The following is a 20,101-nucleotide window of genomic DNA, read 5'->3' on the forward strand; positions in this document are numbered from 1 at the left end:
TTTTCTGTGTATTCTGGTTTTGGTTAGCTTAGCTGTGTTTTCTTGGACCTTAAAGAAGCAATTCCTTTTGTGTTTAAAAATATTTAATGTAACCAAACCATTTTACTAGCTAGGGCCAATGTTAGAACTATCTTAAGCTGGGGGTGAGTTCACAGAATTTCTGTTAATCACGACTGTATTTAAAGTTACTACTTTACAGTTGTTAGTTACCCACTGGTAAGACGTAACTAGACTGAACTGCAAGGCTGTACTCACTCAAAGTTCAGTTTGGATTTGTTTATTCATGCTGTTTTATCTTATGCTGTACATCATTAATATATTTTAGATAACATTGCTTTCTGAGTTCAGTTCACAAGTGTCCCTGAGTTTGTACCACGAAACAGAATTATGAGCATTTTCTTATTAGTAAAATTGTTATTACTTTTCTGTTCTCTGAAACGGTTAAGGTTTTGTAATAATTCATAATAATACTTTCTTTCAGTGCCATGTAGTGGGAATTTTACTGAGCGGAGAGGTACTATTCTATCACCAGGTTACCCTGAACCTTATGGTAACAGCTTGAATTGTGTGTGGAAAATCATAGTGACTGAGGGATCAGGTATTCAGGCAAGTCTATGTTCTGTCAAGCGTGGATTATTAAGTATTTTGTGGTTCAGTTTAAAAAGTAAGCATTTATTTCTCTAGAAGTGCCAGAAAACAGTAAACAATTAGATGATTTCAGGGCTACTTCAGATATTTGTGCTTTGTTTTTCTCAGTATTGTTCTTTGGTTGGCTTTATTTTAGTTGTCTACATAGGGCCATGAATATGAAATAGTTAACAAGGGGGTTTCCTTTTTAACTGTAAAATACTGAAGGCAGGACCTTCAATGCGATATGCAAATGTCAACCATTTCTATCTGCGAAGGCACTTGAGAAGTCTGCAACTGTCTTCGTTATCTTCTCATTTGCACTTTGAATAATTATTTATAATCATGCAAAATATGTGCAAAATTATTCTTACTCAAATAGTGTCACATTCATATTTGCTAAAAGTTAAGACAACTTAAAAAGTTAATGTTTCATTTACTTTTTTTTGTTTTCTTGATGTGTTTATTTATATTCTCTTTGGGGCATGTTCTCCTTTCATTTTGCTGTTTCTAGAACATTTAAAAACATATAAGAGAAGTTGGTTTAAAAAGTTATTTGCTGGCATTTTACAGATCCAAGTCATCAGCTTTGCCACTGAACATAATTGGGACTCTCTTGAAATATATGATGGTGGAGATATGACAGCACCACGTCTTGGGAGCTTTTCAGGTATGGATATGCTTTGATATAAACATATAGGGCTATGTATAGGTGTGTGAGAGAACATTACTGGTGCTCACACATACACAAGTAGTAATTTGTTTGGAACCTTTTATGATACCATTATGAAACTCATTTTGGGGAGAAAACTTCAGGTGCTGTAAATATGTTTAAATATTCAAAGAGATTTTCAGAAGCAAATATGATACTAAATTGTTTAGCTTTCATTGCAGGGATCTAGGTGATGATACTTCTGGGAAAAAAAAAAAATTAAAAATAAAATCTGTTTTACCTACACCTCCCATAGAGAGGAGATAGTGATAGCAAGTGGTATTACCATTCAAGGAACTTCCTTTGATAGCTTTGAGTTTGCTTATCCTTTTTAGCTCATGTTTTTTTCAGGAAAAAGATGAACCATTCTATGTTCATCAAAACTCACTGGAGCTTAGAGAACAAAACAAACTACTACAACTGGGACATAACAAACCATGTCATTTCTTGTTTCACATATACATTAGACATACATCCTTTTACTCCTTTTTTATGAGACTTTTTTTTTTTTTCTTATAGTAAGAGCATGGTCTATAAACCCAGCCAAGAGAAAAAATATCTCATATGATCTGAAGTCATGAATTATATGTTGAACTCACAAACTATTACAAGCCTGATCTGATTATAGTGTAGCAAAATCATCTTGTGGAAATTTGCCTCTCTGGTTACTACACAAACTTCAAGGGAGTAGATGTATTTGGACTATGTAAGCAAATGAATGATCAAATAAAAGAAAAACATATTATTTATTTGCGTATTGAATTAAATTGATATGATTCCACCTCAAAATATAAATATTAAAATACTATAATATTTTATATTAAATTCTAGCAATTAAACTGCATATTAAATTGACAATAATGAAGAAAGAGATTATGAAATGTAATTAGCTTTTGACAGTTAAAATATGTGGCAAATATTTTGACCTGGTGGATAAAGAACCGATTAAATGATCCATCTAGCAATGTTCTATTTAACAGGGCTATTTAATATAGGTTTGTGAGAAAATTACCGGTTCTCAAGATTCAAAATGCTTTCTTACTCTACACTAAAAGTATGTCATCTTAGCTTAAAAGTCTTCCTAATTTCCAGGGAAATTGAAAAAGACTTTTTTTTTTTTTTTTTTTTTTTTTAATTAGAACCATTTTACTGTAGATGGAGTAGCACAGTAGATTTACTGTAGATTTATATTTTTCATATGATGAATGTTGGACAATACTAAGAATTTTTTTGTGTGTAGGAAAATAATAGTGAAGAGTATTTAAACATGGCATGAAATCTGCTGTTCTCAAAACTGAACCAGTAATGTGACATTAAAACTGAATTCTTTCTTCCAGGTATAGTTTCATAAGTAGTAAAATTCAGCAGGCATCATTTCTGTGTCAGTAAATTGTGCAGAAAACCATTGTCCGCAGATTATGCTGATTCACTCTCTAAAATTCATGTATGTTCAAAATATGCATTCAAAATGTACAGATGTACATCTAATTACTAAGAATTTACTGAACTGTGCTGCTAAACAGTATCAGGGAGTTGACTGGGAAAGGTGAATTCATTGGAGTCTGTTTCTTATTGAAGACTTCTCAAAGATAGGTTGCTCTACCATTTCTTTGAGTCAGGGCATGGAAGAGGATGGTAGCTGCCCGGGGTTGGGTGTTGTGGGGCAGGGCCTGGCACCGGGGCCCACTCCAGTGCCCCAGCAGGGAGCAGGGCAGCCAGGGGCACCATGGCTGTCCTAGCCACAGGCATCAGGCAGGCACATACCTGGGAATGGGAACAGGATGGGGCCATGTCAAGACATGGGCCACTCACTGGGTGGGCCTTGCTTGGCAGGGCCCATGGCAGACAGAGCAGGTCTGGGGGGGAGCTGCAGATGGGCTCAGCTTTGGCCTTGCTTGGGAAGGGGTTGACAGCCTTGGGGCTGAAATGGGGTCCTGGGTGGAGGGAGGCCCTAGGGAGCTACCCTGGGTAGGACCAGTAAGGGCTGTTTTTAATGTAGCCCTAACACATTGTTCATCAAAGGAGTGCTTTTGGATCATGAGGAAATGAAAATAATGCTGCCTTTATAAAATGAGCATTGAAGTAATTGCTTTTACAACAGTTATTGTATAAAAACAGAACCATTTGAAGACAAAATACATGTATAGGAGTTTTTTTATTCATGAATGAAGCTCAGTTGCCTTTCCAAATGCTTGAATTAAACAGTGTTAAATTAATAAGAGAGAGAGAGAGAGAATTCTTACTGTATTATTATTGATGAATCTCACATAAACAGACATGTTTCCAGGTTTAAAGAAATAAAGTTATGCATGTAATTTTTTTTTTTTTTTTTTTTTTTTTTTTTTGAAGTAAGGGATTGTTTTCAGAGGTTGTCTCTAAACCTATTCTCCCATTTGGGAAGGTCACTGTTTTTTTACAAATAGAATAAAATTTTACTTAGCATATCCAGGAAGAAAAAAACCGGGGTTAGTCAGCCTTTTGTTAGCAGATCTTACAAGGGAACAGAAATGCATAGCATTTGTTACTGCCAGAAGAAAAATTTTGTTAAAGGAAGAGGACAGTCATTGTGAGTCAATGTCCTCACCTTTACTGAGCAGACACCTTAGCCTTAATTGTATTTCAAATTCTGTTTGGATAGCATGAAAAGTCCTCCCTTCCTGATGTTTCACTGTTTTCTGCATTCCAATGTAAGTATTGTGTGACATGAATGCTCTGTACTGTCTGTGAATTTCTGTACTTGGAGGTTCTATGTCAGACAGTAAAGACTTCCTTAAAGAGCTATAGTTTATAAAAGACCAACTTGTAATCTTTTTATTTCCTCACCATTTATATCAAGATTTTGCTTAATACATTTTTGGATTTAAAAGCTCTTACCTTTCTTAGTTTAGACTGTAGAAATGCAAAGATAATTCTGTCTGGAGTTTATTTTCAAGACTGAATTTCAAGCTCATACCTAGGCTGCGTACTGTTTCTATAGAAAATGCAAATGCCCAACAAGAAACAAAAATATTTTTTATATGACCACTGTTCATTAACTACTTGATACTATCTTTGAGGATAGATGGAAAAAATAAAATAAAATAAAAATAGCCTGAGTAGATTTGCCATCATTAGACTCTATGATGTGAGTTACATAGCAGTCATATGGTAACAAAGAAAAAATGTGTCAGACTTAGCCATGCTAATAACAATGAGTTGAAAGTTAATGATAAGCTTGTTGTATGGCATGCACTGAATTCAGTGACACACAATTTTATTATTCTTATTGGAATACTTTTTGCTTTTAACTATTCTATTATTCTATGAATTAGCTATATAAAGTTAGTATGTTAGTATGTCTTTTTTCTTTTTTCTTTCTTTTTTTTTTTTTTTTTTTTTTTAATGCCCTGCACCTACATCTACATTTCCTGTCACACTGTCATAGTTAGGATAAGTGGTGAAATATTACAGTTGGAAGAAGATCTGGAGAGGATACAGACAAAATGTCCAGACTGTCTGCTCTATTCTGTGCTGTTATTTTTTATACAAGTGGAAAAAAGTCAAATGGCAGTTAAGCTTATTGCCATGCAGATAATGAGAAGAAAATGAGCCTGTCTGGTTCAGTTCTGATTACGTAATGTTTTTTGTTTGTTTCTTTGTTTTTCAATAAAAAACTGATATAACAGTTTATTCAATAACTTTTATTTTTCTAGGTACAACTGTGCCAGCATTGTTGAATAGCACTTCCAATCAGCTTTACCTACATTTTCACTCTGATATTAGCGTGGCAGCAGCTGGTTTTCACCTGGAGTACAAAAGTAAGACTGCTTGCTCTTTGAAACTTTCTCAGGAGAATGCATACATATGGACAGGGAGAACGTTTATATTGCTGTTTGTTTTTTTTTCCCCCTGATTTCCAAACTGTACTCAGCACAAGCCTGACATAAGTGACATCTATTAAACCGACATTTTAAATGAAGTGATATTTAAGATTACTGAAATCAGCTTTCACAAATTAGCACCATATAACAAATGAAGATGGCAATTCAGGACAACATTCAAAAAATGTGGCGGTTACTATGTATATTTATTTCGACTTGTTTCCGTCTATTCTAAAATATAGATAATAGCAATGAAAAAATTAGTTTCAGCATTGGCCAATTCATAAAAAATAGAACTGATAACACTTTATTTTCCTTGCTATTCTTTTCTTTCCTTTAGATTCCTTTCAACAATTGAAGTAATTGCAAAACAAGCAAACAAAAACCCTCTGCCTCCTCATCCCACCCAAAACAAACAAACAAACAAAAAACCCTAACACAGCTTTATAATCTCAGAGCTACAATAAAACACTACAGTTCTCTTTGTAAATCACTAATGGTATGAGCCTAAGAAGGTTGCTGACAAATTTTGCAGTATTTATGTATTAAGTGTCGATGTTTTGTATAGTGTGTAAGCATAAAGATCAGGTAAAGCTAGTAGTGACAGGTATTACTGTCCTGGATGGACTTCTGTGCTTGAGGCAGCAACCATAGAATCACAGAATGGTTTGGGTTGGAAGGGACCTTAAAGATCATCAAGCCTGCTGCCATGGGCAGGGACACCTCCCACCAGACCAGGTTGCTCAAAGCCCCATCCAGCCTGGCCTTAAACACCTCCAGGGATGGGGCATCCACGGCTTCTTTGGGCAACCTGTACCATGGGCAACCTGTACCAGTGCCTCACCAGCCTCAGAACAAAGAACTTCTTCCCAATATCTAATCTAATCTTTTTTTGTTTGTTTGTTAAAATCCATTCCCCCTTTTAATGGCTTTACTCACTTTTCATTATACTCCCTGAAAAGAGTCCCTCCCCAGCTTTCCTGTAGGTCCCCTTTAGGTACTGGAAGGCTTCCCTGGAGCCTTCTCTTCTCCAGGCTGAACAACCCCAACTCCCTCAGCCTGTCTTCACAGGAGAGGTGCTCCAGCTCTCTGAACAACCTTGTGGTCCTCCTCTGGACTTGGTCTAATAGGTCCATGACCTTCTTGTGCTGGGGCCCCCAGAGCTGAATGCAGCACTCCAGATGGGGTCTCACAAAAGCAGAGGAGAATCACCTCCCTTGCCTTTCTGGCCATGATGCTTTTGATGCAGCCCAGGAAAAGACAGGTTGGCTTTTGTGGCTGCAAGCACACATTGCTGGCTCATGTTGAGCGGCTTGTCAACCAATACTCCCAGGTCCTTCTCGTCAGAGCTGATCTGGGGATCAGCTATCCACACTGTTGTGTTTGGTATTATGAAAAGGCTAAATCAGGTTTCTAGTCAGTAGCAACTCTGATCATTAACTTGTTTCAGTAGAAGCTTATCTATCCCATATTCAGCACGCCTCCTTCTAAATCATTTACTCGGCCAATATTAACCATATTATTTTGCAGTTTGATTATAGTTTTATAGTAATGGTGAACTCACTAAGTATTATGTACGCATGTAAACAATGCACAAAATAATCCAATACATGTAATTTATTTTGTTAACAAGAGATTCTCACCCTTGGAGAGCTGAAGAAAAATGGGTTGAGGCAGGATTGCATGGGGCAGCCTTTCTCTCTGGCAAGCCAATTGCCCCGGGGGAGCCAGCCCCAGAAAAGGGGCCCTCAGCCCCCCCAACCCTCCTCCTTCCTCCACATGAGGGCATCTTCCAGGCTGCTCCCAGCACAGCTGCCTTTGGGCCACTCATGTTGGGCATCACAGAGGCTTGCTGAGGTCACAGTGGCCACCGCTGCCCCATCTTTGCCCCAGGCCCTATAAAACAGGCCCCCTGCAGCTGGCCCGCCACTTGCTCAGCTGCTCAGTCCTCTGAGAGCCAGCCTACGTGGCAGGAGGAAGACTAGAGAAGGAGCAAGGTGAGCTTGCTTCGGGCTGCTGCATTGGGGTGACAGGAGGAGTCCCCAAGGGCCACCATGCACCTTTAACAATTGTTAAAATAGACCAAGGGGTGAAAATAGTAGCGTGTAAGCAATTATAGGTGGCTAATTTATTATATTAGGAGTGAGTTTCTATATCTGAGTAATTGGTAACGACAGACATGGAGAAGGCTGAGGTACTGAGCCTTCTTTGCCTCTGTCTGCACAGGCAGATGGGCTTCCCAAGTCTTTCATTTCCCTGAACCCATAGATGGAGGCTGGGGGATCAAAGTCCCACCCACTGTAAGGGAAGAGCACATTCGAGACCACCTGATGAATCTAAACAAGTACAAGTCTGTGGGACCTGATTACATGAATCCCAGGGTCCTGAGGGAACTGGCTGATTGAGTTGTCAAGTCTATCTCCATCATAGCTGAAAAGTCCTAGCAGTCAGGTGATGTCCGTGGTGAGTGGAAAAATGGAAATGTCATGCCCCTACTCTTCAACAATGAAAACAAAGAATTGGACAAAGAGCACTGTTCTTCAACGGTTAAAACAATTAGGAGACGTTCCTTCTTAGAAAGAGCAGTCAGGCATTGGGACAGGTTGCCCAGGGAAGTGGTGGAGTCACCGTCCCTGGGGGTGTTCAAGGAAAGGTTGGATGTGGTGCTTAGGGACATGGTTTAGAGGGTGACATTGGTGGTAGGGGAATGGTTGGACCAGATGATCTTGAAGGTCTTTTCCAACCTTAATTTTTCTATGATTCTATGATTCTATAATACAGAATTTTGGTGTTACAAATGTCTATGGATTACCTCACATAAGTATATTTAATTGAAACATGCAATTTTGTTTTATTCCTTCTCTCAAAAACTTTAAATGCTGTAGAAAAATAGTAAATTCAGCACATATGCTTACATGGTGTTTCTTTCAACTGGAAATAGTTATTTTTAGGAGTATTCTTGTCTTTAAAAAAATGCGATGACTAGGTGACAATCTGATGAAGGTCACAAAGTAAATTCTCTTTAATTTCTGGATATAAACACGGTCTGTTTTCTTATATAAGGAATTTAAGAATCATCTTGACAATTGAGTTTATGTACTACATGCATTCTAATAATGACTTAAAATAATAACCTTGTTATTCATCTTTTTAAGAAGTGGACATAAGTAAGTAAATACATGGATAATCTTTAATAAGGACCATTTAGAATTGAGATTTAAAAATGAATAAAATAATATGTACAGAATTTTGAATGACCAGATTTTCAGCTCATGACAAATATTTTAAACTAAACATAATCCACAAAGTAGTCTTATATTTAACTTTAGTTTCCTGTTTATTTCGAGCATTTGTATGCAAGCATGTTGGGTTGGATTTATTTTTGATGCAGAATGGTGATGCAGACTGAGACTATGAATATTATTTATACAGGAAATATTTTAGAATCTACTATTTGGCAAAATTCTCTTTTCTTTCAGTTGTTCATCTTTTACTTCCTGCGCCAAGTTCATGTAGTTTTTTAAGGTCCCACCACTGGCAGGGAAGACATTAAAATATTCTAGAAGTAAGAATGAGCATAGTCCTGTTTTCCTAATGGTGCTTTCAACATTGACAAAGTGAGCTAGCAGCCCAGAAAGCCATTCATATCCTGGGCTGCATCAAAAGAAGTGTGGCCAGAAGGTCAAGGGAAGTTATTGTCCCCCTTTACTCTGCTCTCCTGGGACCCCACCTGGAGTGCTGTGTTCAGCTCTGGTGCCCCCAACATAAGAAGGATGTGTATACCTTTTGGAGTGAGTTCAGAGAAGGGCCATGAAGATGATCAAAGTGCTGGAGCACCACTCCAGTAAAGACAGGCTGAGAGAGTTGGAGTTGTTCAGCCTGAAGAGAAGGCTCCAAGGAGACCTTACAGCAGCCTTCCAGTACCTAAAGGGGGCAGGCCTACAGGAAAGCACAATAGGGACTTTTTGTCTGGGAGGGTAGCGGTAGGACAAGAGGGAATGGCTTTATATTAAAAAAAAATGGTAGATTTAGATTAGACATCAGGAAGAAATTCTTTACTCAGAGGATTATGAGGCACTGTAACAGGTTGCCCAAAGAAGTTTGATGACCTGTCCCTGGAAATGTTTAAGGCCAGGTTGGATGGGGCTTTGAGCAACCTGGTCTAGTGGGAAGTGCCCCTTCCCATGGCAGGGGTGGTGGAAGTAGATGGTCCTTAACCAAAGCCAAGCTCCCAACACAAACCATTCCATGATTCTATTATTCTGTAATGTGAAACCTTATCTACAAGAATTTTGTGAGAAATGGTGTCAAAAGCTTTGCTGAAGTAGTTGTAACTTATATCCACAGCTCTCCTTTTGTCCATAAATCTGGTCATTTTATCACAGAAAGCAATGAGATTGGTTAGGCATGGTGCATGCTTTCTTTTCCAAATAACCTTTTTCAGGTGCCCAGAAATGTATTCCAAGAGAATTCAGTCTGTGATTTTCCCAGGGACTGAAATGGGGCTGACTGGCTTGTAGTTTTTTTGGTTTGATTGTTTGTTTGTTTTTGTTTGTTTTATTTATTTATTTATTTATTTATTAAGATGGACGCAATGTCTGCTTTTGTCTGCTTGCCAGTGACATCCCTGAGTCTTCATGACCTTTCAGAGATGAAAAATAACAGCATCCTTAAGAATCAGCCATCTTTCTCAGGACCTTTTTATGCAGTCTGTCTGGTTCCATGGGTTGAGTCTTCTTAAGTAATCTCAGACTTGATCCTCATCTACAGCTTGTAGTTCTGCTCCTGAACCCCTGCCATTAAACACAGAAGCCTGGGAGTTCTTGTTGGTGAAGACTGAAGCAAATATGTCCCTTGCAAATCCCAGCTCCATTTGAGATGTGTGGCTGGTGGATATTTCTGAAATTTCTCCTTGTCAGTCTCTCCCAGCTTCCACATCTTGTATATTGCCTTTATGCACAGGAGCTCTGCAATAAGCTCCCTGATTGTTTTCCTGAGTATAAGGATGGACCACTCTTGTACTTGAAGGATGCTGTATTTAAAGACCTGTACACTTCCTTGAGTTCGTTGAGGAGCTTCTGAGGTTAGTATCCTGACATCCTGCTTACCAACTCCCAGGATAAGGTGAAGTGTACACATAAAGTCTAGGGTCTGCACTCTCAGTCGCTGTAGTATCTTAAGTTCCACTGTTTCATGGTCAGTGCAGCCAAGGCTGCCAATACATCTCCAACCATTTCCTTCTTTTCTGTATCAGATCCAGCTGTGCATTGCCCTCACTATCCCACATAGTGCCTATATCAAGAAGCTACCCTCCTACCCTGAAACATCTTGTGTTGGTTGTGTTCCACTATATTGCTCTTCCAGATTATGCCAGGGAGGTTAGAGTGTCAGATAAGAACCAGAACCTGTAATACAGAGATTTCCTTACCTTATTTTAAAATGTCTTTGTCTATTTTGTCATACCAATTGGGTGTTTGTAATACATTCCTTCCACAATGTCATACTTCTTATTTCCTCTGGTCCTGATCCACAAACTCTAACCCAATCTGTTGACCTATATGTTGACATGTAGAAGCACCATGCCTTTCTACTTCTTCATATGGAAGGCTATCCCATGATCTTGCCTGTGTCTTCCTGAAGAGCTTTTACCTGTCCAGCATACTACCCAACATGCAAGCTGTCCTATCACATCTCAGTTTTTCCAGTGATGTTGCAGTTCTGTGACCATATGTGGAGCTCTAGTTCATCATGCTTAATTCCCATTCTGGATGCATTAGTATATATATATATTTGAGGCAAGTAGGCAAGTGTCCTTTCATTCTGTTCATTCTGTTTCATTCTTTTTTTTTTTTTTTCTTTTTTTTTTTTTGTTTTGTTTCCAAAGGTCTCTCTCTCATTGCATCAACATGCGCCTTTTGCGTTCTGTCCCATTTACTTTTCTTCAAAGAAATGTAGGTTGTAATCTTCTTCCCCATCCTTCCTATGGTGAACCCCTCCTTCCCAGCTGGTCAATGCATTGGCAGAGATACTTTTTCCTACCCAATCCTCTCCTTTATCCTACAGTTAAAATGTAATTTTGTATGTGGTTTAAGCAAGTACAAATTTATTCTGGGAATTTGGTGTACAATGAACATTTTGAAGTTCATTTTTTATCTTTTATTGTATCAGTTTTATTATCCCTGCAACTTCTGAAAAAAAATGTATTCTATTAACAAGTAAAAAGTGTTTGGGAACATGCAAGGTCAGTTGGATTTATGCTTTTGTTTGTCTCCTAATTGTCAGTCTCACAACCATGCTCTGCTAAAACATCTATTGACTTCAGTGGTGCCAATATTTGAATGCCAATGTTTTTTAGAAATGCAACAGTGCAGGTCAAGGTAACAAAATTCGGCATTCAGAGCTTAGTTAACTATTCTGTTGACAGTCTGACAGGAGAGAATAATTTGCTTTCTTGTGTGGTATACGGTCTCTGCAGGGCAAACAGGAGTACAGTATATCTGTGTGTGTCTGTGAATATAGAAACTCAGCAAATCACCGCAGCAAGAAGTTACAGGTTTATATTGAGCAGTCTCCTTTTTAGACCAACAAATAAGCAGAAAACAAAATACTTCTCAGTGCAAAAAGGTGCAAATATTGCTCGTATTTGGTTATGAATTCTGAAGTCTGTGATCATTCAGTCACCTACTGGCTGAAGCAGCACTGAAAAAAAATAAATAGCTTTGGTTCAGAAGTCAATTTAAAATTTGGAATAAAAATGTCCTTTTGAGTAAATTGATTTTTGAGGGGGAGTTTGAAAGGACCAAAAATGTCTTCGTAGTGATAGTGGGGGTCTTCAATATCTACTTTTAAGGCTGTTCTGTTTTATGAAACAGCTGCAGCTGGATTTGGATCAGCATTCTAATTACTATCCAAAATGGTCAATCATTTGGATTCACCTTATATTTAAATGTTTTATTAAAAGTAGTAGAACACTAAGATGAAATGTACGAGGAATACACAACGGTTAAAAAAAAAAAAAAAAAAAAAAGACACCCCATAGTAAGTCCAGAGACCTATGTTTAATAGTAGTTTAGAGGACAGAGCTGGACTTGGGTTTTTTAGAATGTAAGCTATTGGTCATGATACTTAAGTGACGGAGTACGTGGTTTTCAGTTTTTGTTCCAGAACAAAAAACTTTTGAACGTTTGAAAAGTTTATGGAATGGAGGAGAGAGCTTGAAAATTTCTCTCCTTTCCTGTTGCTGAAATTCTCTGTATACTTTGCTTACAAGGATATCCCTCTGAGAATTAGTAAGGTAGTCACTGCAGTAGCAATTGTCAGTAGCTGCTTTTCAGGAACCCACTATCTTACCTTCTTTCAGCTGGTCTTTGCTGAGGACAGAGGAAAAGCAATAGATTTTGAGCCCATTCATCAGCTCAGCAGTTTAATGTAGGGCTTCTCCTTCATTTTATGCAGTCACAAGAAAAGGAAATTGAGTGACATATGGGAAAAAAAAATGTTTTAAAGATGAAGGACAGATTTCCAAAAATGTGTAAAAAAATAATTTTCATTAAGACAGTAATAAGTGAGGATCACTTGGGAACATTCCCTTCATCTCAGAAGAAAATCCAAGGAGCAAGAGAAACAGAGGAGAGTGTCCTTAAGTGTCCTTAAATTATTTATTCAGAAGAGAAATTATTTATTATTTATCTGGAATAGATATTATATATCATATTTGTATAATAGAATAAATGGAGGGGAACTTCTACTTAAAAATGTATTTTTCAGAAGTGTAAATGCAATAAGCATGCCTGGATTTAGGTTACTATGTTAGGGAAAATAGCTTTATTTCAGTAAAATATACTTAATTTACTTTTATATGATCACATATATTCCACACGGCATATTGCTTTTTTAAAGTAACTTTATAAAACTTCATAAATACTTTATAAAAAATTCAGCTTCTTCTCACAGCTTATTTAAATGCTAAATATTTCAAGTTAATTTAAATAATTTAATAATCCTTGTTTTATTTCTTGAAAAGGTGCATTCCTTTTAACGATGTGTTACTCTTGTCATCTCCATTTGTGAGTTCTTTCTGTGTATGTCTTTATTTCCATGAGAATGTTCTGGTCAGTCTGCTTCTGTAAACCTAGGCAGACAGCATGTTCCCCTTGCAGCCTTCAAAACCACACAAGTCTTCTGGTGACTAATACAATTTAGTCATTTACCTTAGCATGTTTTTTATGTTAGGCATCAAAAATACATGTATGAGTTAGTTGTCCCAGTTGAGTGGTCTTACCTAATTTGTATGCTAGGATATGCTATGACTTTTTTCTGTTTGTTTTTTAAGAATGGCAGATACATGAACTCAGCAAAATCAAAAGAAGAAATCGGTCAGTGCCATAGAAAAATGTAATTCTTATCATAGTATAAAAAGTATTGTTGAGAGCCAGTGTGTGGCATTATTTCTTGTTATTTCAGAAGGATTATAGGTGTTAAACTGATTGCAGTAACCTGTGATGACAAACAAAGCAATAAAAAGTATGCAAAAGATAACTGTAGGAAAGACAGAAAATAATATTTCAAACTAATCTTTCATATGCATGTTTTTCTCCCAAACTGTAGTAGAATAAAAAATACAATTATTTTCACAACTACCGGCAAGTCCAAACAAAATGTGCTGTGTTGCATTTCCAGTACATACAGCAGTAGGAGGAATAAATATTCCTGCCCTTTGATCGAATTCATTTTAATTTTAATGAACAAAGGAAGAAACTATCCAAACAGTATGGTTTAGAAATGTCTGTTTAATTCAATTGCATTTGTAGGCACGGATGTTTCAAGCCTAGTCTTAAAATCTCTTTTATTAATTCTAGTAGTTTCAGTATTTAATTTAATACACAAACAAATATAAAATATAATAAATGTCTGAAAATAATGAGAATTTGCTCACACAACACCCTGCTTGAACCTCTCAGTTGAAGTCAGTTTTGCTTTTCTAAGAGCTTAACATATGGTGAACATAGACACATAGGTCTGGGCCACAAACCTCTCTAAAAGCTTGTGTAAATATATCAAAATGAAATGATTAGAATTGAAATAGTTCAATAAAAATCCTGCTTTATGCAGTCAGTGTTTTAATCATGTCATCTAGCTTTATTACCTTGAATTAAGATACATGGCATGATTCGGTGTCATTCTTCCTATAAGCCTTTGTTTTACAAGTATACCAAGATGATGTAATACATGCAATAAAATAAGCATACTTTTAATTACTTTCTCTTCTTCTGAAGCTTTTCAGTCGTGTGTTTTCAAGTGCTAAAGGTTCTCAGGAACTGAGATAATGGAGAGAACAATGAATATTTTTGTAGCATTTCTTAAAGATATCAATAAATTGAAGGATAAGATCAGACTAGAAGAGAAGAAAACATACTTCTAAATAACAGGTTTTGTTTGTTTGTTTGTTTGTTTTGTTTAGTCCAGATTAAGGTCTTTCACACAATTAGATCTTTTCCCATTATTAAAGCAAGCGTGAGTCATAAATGAGGAAAGTTTAACTTAATAGGTCTAGATTCTGGCAGTATATCTATACACCTTTCTGGCTGTTGAAAAGAATCTGAGCTCTCTCGCAGTAATGCAGTAAAGTAAATGCATTTTCAAGGCTGGTGTCTGAAGCATGCAGTTTTGGAAAGAACAACTTGGGTTGCTGATATACACCAGCATCAAAACAGAAAGAAGTAACTCCAGCTTAATGTTTGTAGTGTAATGAAGAACAGTATGTTTCAGTTAGTCACATAAGGGTGGGAGGGAGGAAGTCAAAAAAGAAAGCCCAGTGACTTTGGGTCATGCTGTCAAGAAATTCTTATATTGCTCAGTTTGCAGCTTTCTGAAATGGACACTAATGGGCATTCATATTGTCAGATATGCCAGCAAGGATTTTCTTTCTGCCATCAATGGCAGTGATGTTTGGACAGAATCTGAGGTAATTCTAGGCATGTATATAATTATGGAAGTGAGGCATGTTTGTCTTATGGCACAGCAGAGGCCAAGAAAGTATTTATCAGGCAGTAAGTGGAAGAAGGTCAGGAAGAGGGTTATCATTCTTGACGTTGATGTGTTCTCTCTTGTACTGCATAGCAGAAGCAGAGCTCTGAAGAGCATGCACTAAGCAATCCTTGTCCTTTTTTGATTGCTTAGACTTGACATTTTACGTGTTTTCCCTTTATTACTGACTGTTCACATACAATCTCATTTAATGTATTTCAAAGTCATGGATATTTAAGTTCTTTCATTTGTCCCCAGATACTGAATTTTGTTTGCTTTCTCTGAAACATTCATTAGATTTTTGTATTAGTTGTAATCAGAATGTTTTAAAATCATTTAAGTTTGAAAATATTAGTTTTCATACCATAGATTTTTACAGAACTCTATGACAAGTTTAAATTGAAATTTTACTATACCAAGTAAATAGTTTTGCTGAAAAGAGCAAGACAGAGCATATTATTTTTGTTCTTCTATTCAAAAGTAAAGATTATAGGTTAATATTATGTAATGAATAGAATGATGTGGCTGAGGACTGAAAATATTTTACTCTGTTTCCAACGTTCTCTTTGCTTTTGAGGAAGTAATATTGCTTCTTAATGTCATGTATATCAAATAAAGTAAATTATGAGTTGCTTTTGCATACTGTTTTTTGATATTCTAATAGAATATTCTATGAGTATCATTCCAAAGGAATAGTAGCAATAATATAAAGCAAACAACAGTGTTTTTTTTTTTTTTAAATCAAATTATTAAAATATTAAGATAAAAAATGTAGTGTCATACCATATCTAACAGTTGAACAGAAAATTACTTTGAAGCTCTTCTTTTGATTATAGTCTATTTAAATTCTGCATGGTATTTAACTAATGACAGAAAGAGCTAGATTGCAAGCACATTATTAGTATTGCCATGCAGTCAGTGTTACAAAACTGTTTCTGTGACTCAGTAAAATCTGCAAAAATAACTTCATTGATTCAAATTTAGACTGCAGACCTGTAACTCTCAACACACACACAGTTCTGAGTTCAACCAAAACATAAATTTCTTGAAGAAAGGAAGTAAATCTCAAATTTATATTCATAGATTTCATCAAGTATATCTCTACCTAAAAGCATTTCATCACAGTGTCTTTGTTAGGGGCTTATTTGCTTAATAATGGTGTGTTTGGAGCATATCTCTTATTTTATTTTCTATTCAAGAGTGAGAAGGGTAAGGAAATTCAGAAATACATCTTGATTTACTTGAGTTCTGTATGAATACAAGCAATTTTTTAAAATTAATGAACAATAATAAATAAATAATAATAAACAAATTATCTCAAATTAATAAACAGTAGTCTATATAGTGTAGTGATTTTTGAAATAAGATGCTACCTTTTACTTAATACTGGAGAAAAGAGGCAGTTTGTGTGGGTGCAGATCATGGCTATTTAGTGCCTATACATACCCAAAGAAATTGTTCAGACATGGGCACATTTGTGGTATTACGGAACACAGAGTGGTTGACCAAAGGAATGATACTAGGAAACTGCAACTGAAACAAAACCATTAAGGTCATCGATGATATTATTCTCATGCCTATGTTAAACACTATAGTTCATAATTACCATGAAGTCCCTATTCGCCACATGGAGTCACCATAATGTTGTTTGAAAGTTGCTGATATTGTTAGAATGCCAATATTTGTAAACTCTGTGGTAACAATTACTGAATAGCTTTATATTGAGTTCAGATATTTTCTTAAATTATACATTGTATCACAAAAGTACTTCAGAGAGATCCTGTAGCTTTTAACTCTTAAATAATTCTTTATGTGTTAATTAGAAAATGTTTAGTTTAATGACTCTTGCAGCAGTTGTTTTAAAGATTGTACTTCATAGCTTAATAGCTGCCATTCAGCATTAGATTAGCTTGCCATTATCACTGCTAATACCTGAAAAAAATGAAATGTAGTAAGACTCAAGGGCACAGGACATATAAAGAATGTACATGACTATGAAACCTATTTCCAGAAAGAAACAAAAATTGTTCAGCAACAACAATTTCAGGAGAACGTATAAAAGCTATTTCAAACTTCTGTGAAACGAGATTTTGTAAACAGACCATAAACTAACAAACTATTTCTAGTGGTCCTTTTGTTTGCAAAACAAATCTTAAAAACATGAGATTTTCAAATCCAATGAGCATCTTGCCAACTGTCTTTATCATTTGAAGCATTTTAGCTTAGTTAGCTGAGGTTATATTTAGTTTTGTGTTGTGTCGACTAAATCCTTAGAGAGACACAAAAGAAAAAATATAAAAGTGATATATACTTGGCAAAAAGTGTAAATTGGTTGGTTGGGTTGCCAAATGTAGGGGAACACGTTTGAGCAATTACCAGTCATGGATAGTTTTTATAAAGCTAATAATCTGTTTGCTAACACCTGGCTAAAAATAGTTAAGAACGGAGACTGTTCTGTCACACCTATGCAAAGATTTAGTTTCAGGTTTAAAGTTCTAAATTTCAGATGTCTGAACTTCTTTATAGTCAACATATGAGATCAAATTGTCTAAACATAAGGAATACCCTTGGTCCCTAGCTATCTAACCATCTAACCTCAGTAGTTTTTCCTCTTTTGTTGCTGAAAAGAGAGAACATACATATGTACTTTGTCTCTGTTTCTCTTACTAAAAGGAAAAGTGCAGAAGTTAAATATATATATATATATGTATAATATCCTAGAATTAACATACTGTTTGAAGACAATAAAATGATGTAGTATGTCATATCAACATGACATGATAATTGGTACAGCTGCAGTGTATAATCTTTGTGTTTCAGTCATAAAACTTGTATTTTGCAGGGTCGTTCTGAAAATTCCTGTGCTTAAAACAACAGATCAGGTTAATGTTGAAATACATTTTAATTAATGTTCCGTTAAAAACAAATTATACTGTTGAAAGAATTAATTAGAAAATCTCAACAAAGAGAGGTTGTCTACTTATTTATTCTTTTTTGTTTTGTTTTTACTTTCCTCAGCTGTAGGTCTTGCTGCCTGTCCAGAACCAGTAATTCCTAGCAATGGGATCAAATCAGGTGACAGATACATGGTGAATGATGTTTTGTCATTTCAGTGTGAGCCAGGATATACATTACAGGTATTTCTTTCTTTCTTTCTTTCTTTCTTTTTCTTCAAAATATAAACTGTGGAGTAATGCAACAGAATGGTACCAGAATCTACCAAAAGCTTTTTTAGTAGAGTCTCTAGTGTATGCATATAGGTGATTTAATTAGACTCTATATGAATATTCCAACAATATAAAACCATGAATGTGCATGTTGGGCCCTCAGTAAATGTGTCTGGCACATCTTGTGTGTCTTATATCTTAAAATACCATTGAGTAGTAAAAACATCAAATGGATAAGGAAATGACATGGCTAAAATATTTTCTCTAGAAAATGATTTTAGTACTATGCTTATTGAAACCATTTTTTCCCAATGTTTTTCCATTTTTTGGAAGTAGTTCTTCTAAGGGAAATTTTAGCAGTAGGCAGTAGAGATATGTAATGGGATTACCTATTCTGCTCAGAAACAGTCAAACATCTGATTATTGGGTATAGCCTATAGCAGTGATCTGATACAACAAAGTGAGAAAATTAACTTACACTAACTGATTCCTCTTGAGATGGAATAACATCTAATCCAATTTATTCAATCTGAAAACCATTTTATCTAATCTGAATAGGCTATTTAGCCTCCCACTGTAGACATGAAACAACCACCCACTTCCAAAAAATGACTCATCCTAAGACTATTCATTGTTAGGACAGGTACCTCCTTTGAAAGTATCACATTTCTTCACTGATTAAGATATCAAAAGGTTAGCATGGGTATCTAATATTATACTGTTTAGGTTTGATGGATAGACTCCTGCTTGTGATATTTTTTCCATATAAAAAAAAATGGATATGGTTCTGTTTTTTATGACATGTATTAGATATAGATAAACCCTCAAGATACAGTCTCATTCAATTTTCTGTCCATACTGAAAATAGTATTACTGAAATATTGAGGTGGATTAATTCACATTAGAATGAAGGAATACTTCAGAAATAGTAGGAATGTATGGGAAACATTTTGAAGATACACATAGTTATCCCTGTCTTGATGTTTTGGGCCTATTTTACTTAGAGCAAATTCTAAAGTGTTATTTCAAAAGATACAGTATTAGTATAAAATAATCATGTGTTTGTACTGAAGAGATCTGCACATAAGAAGCTGATCTGTGGTAATGCTAAATTCAGCGTGTATATCACTGTCACAAACCCACAAGATGTCTTTTGTGTGTATCTTTTCTGTAGTCCTTGAATATGACTAACTGCACGTATGTTTTTATACTTAGAGGGATACTATAATGAAGTAACTTCCTTAAAATTTCATTGCATATTGTTCCTTAACATGACTTCTTAATTCTATTTCCACACAGACAAATTTAGTGGAATCTGACTAATATAAAAAAATGGTTTTGTGATCTTGTCTTAAGCATAAAAAGTTTTCGATGACTAAATTCAAAAATGAATACATAGGAAAGACTATGAACCTTTTCAAGATAGTAATGAGGGTATCTATACTATATAGACTGCTGTAAGAAAATACACACAGATTTATGTATCAGATGTTGCTCAGCCAAGATGAATAAAAATGGCTCCAAAAAAATTTATATATAAATAATGAAAGTAAAGTATTGTGAGGCACAATATATTTGCTATTCAACAAGTATAGACCAAGCATAACTTTGCATATCCATACACATTTCTGTATCGTTTTTGTTTTGTTTTGTTTTGTTTTCCACTTTAGATATGAATTTACCCCCAGTCTTTAGAGAACTTATTAACA

General features: G+C 35.7%; 1 protein-coding gene across 2 annotated transcripts in view; it reads left to right on the forward strand.

Annotated features, from left to right (window-relative positions):
* Positions 1-20,101, forward strand: part of CSMD1 (CUB and Sushi multiple domains 1) — a 1,151,643-nt gene that overhangs the window by 975,363 nt on the left and 156,179 nt on the right. For both annotated transcript variants that reach the window (XM_035319885.1, XM_035319886.1), the window contains exons 35-38: positions 482-606; positions 1,201-1,297; positions 5,032-5,136; positions 18,244-18,362. In XM_035319885.1, coding sequence (XP_035175776.1) covers positions 482-606; positions 1,201-1,297; positions 5,032-5,136; positions 18,244-18,362 — 446 coding nt within the window. The remainder of the gene's footprint in view (positions 1-481; positions 607-1,200; positions 1,298-5,031; positions 5,137-18,243; positions 18,363-20,101) is intronic.

Source organism: Oxyura jamaicensis, chromosome 3 (genome assembly GCF_011077185.1).
Source record: "Oxyura jamaicensis isolate SHBP4307 breed ruddy duck chromosome 3, BPBGC_Ojam_1.0, whole genome shotgun sequence".
Taxonomy (NCBI): domain Eukaryota; kingdom Metazoa; phylum Chordata; class Aves; order Anseriformes; family Anatidae; genus Oxyura; species Oxyura jamaicensis.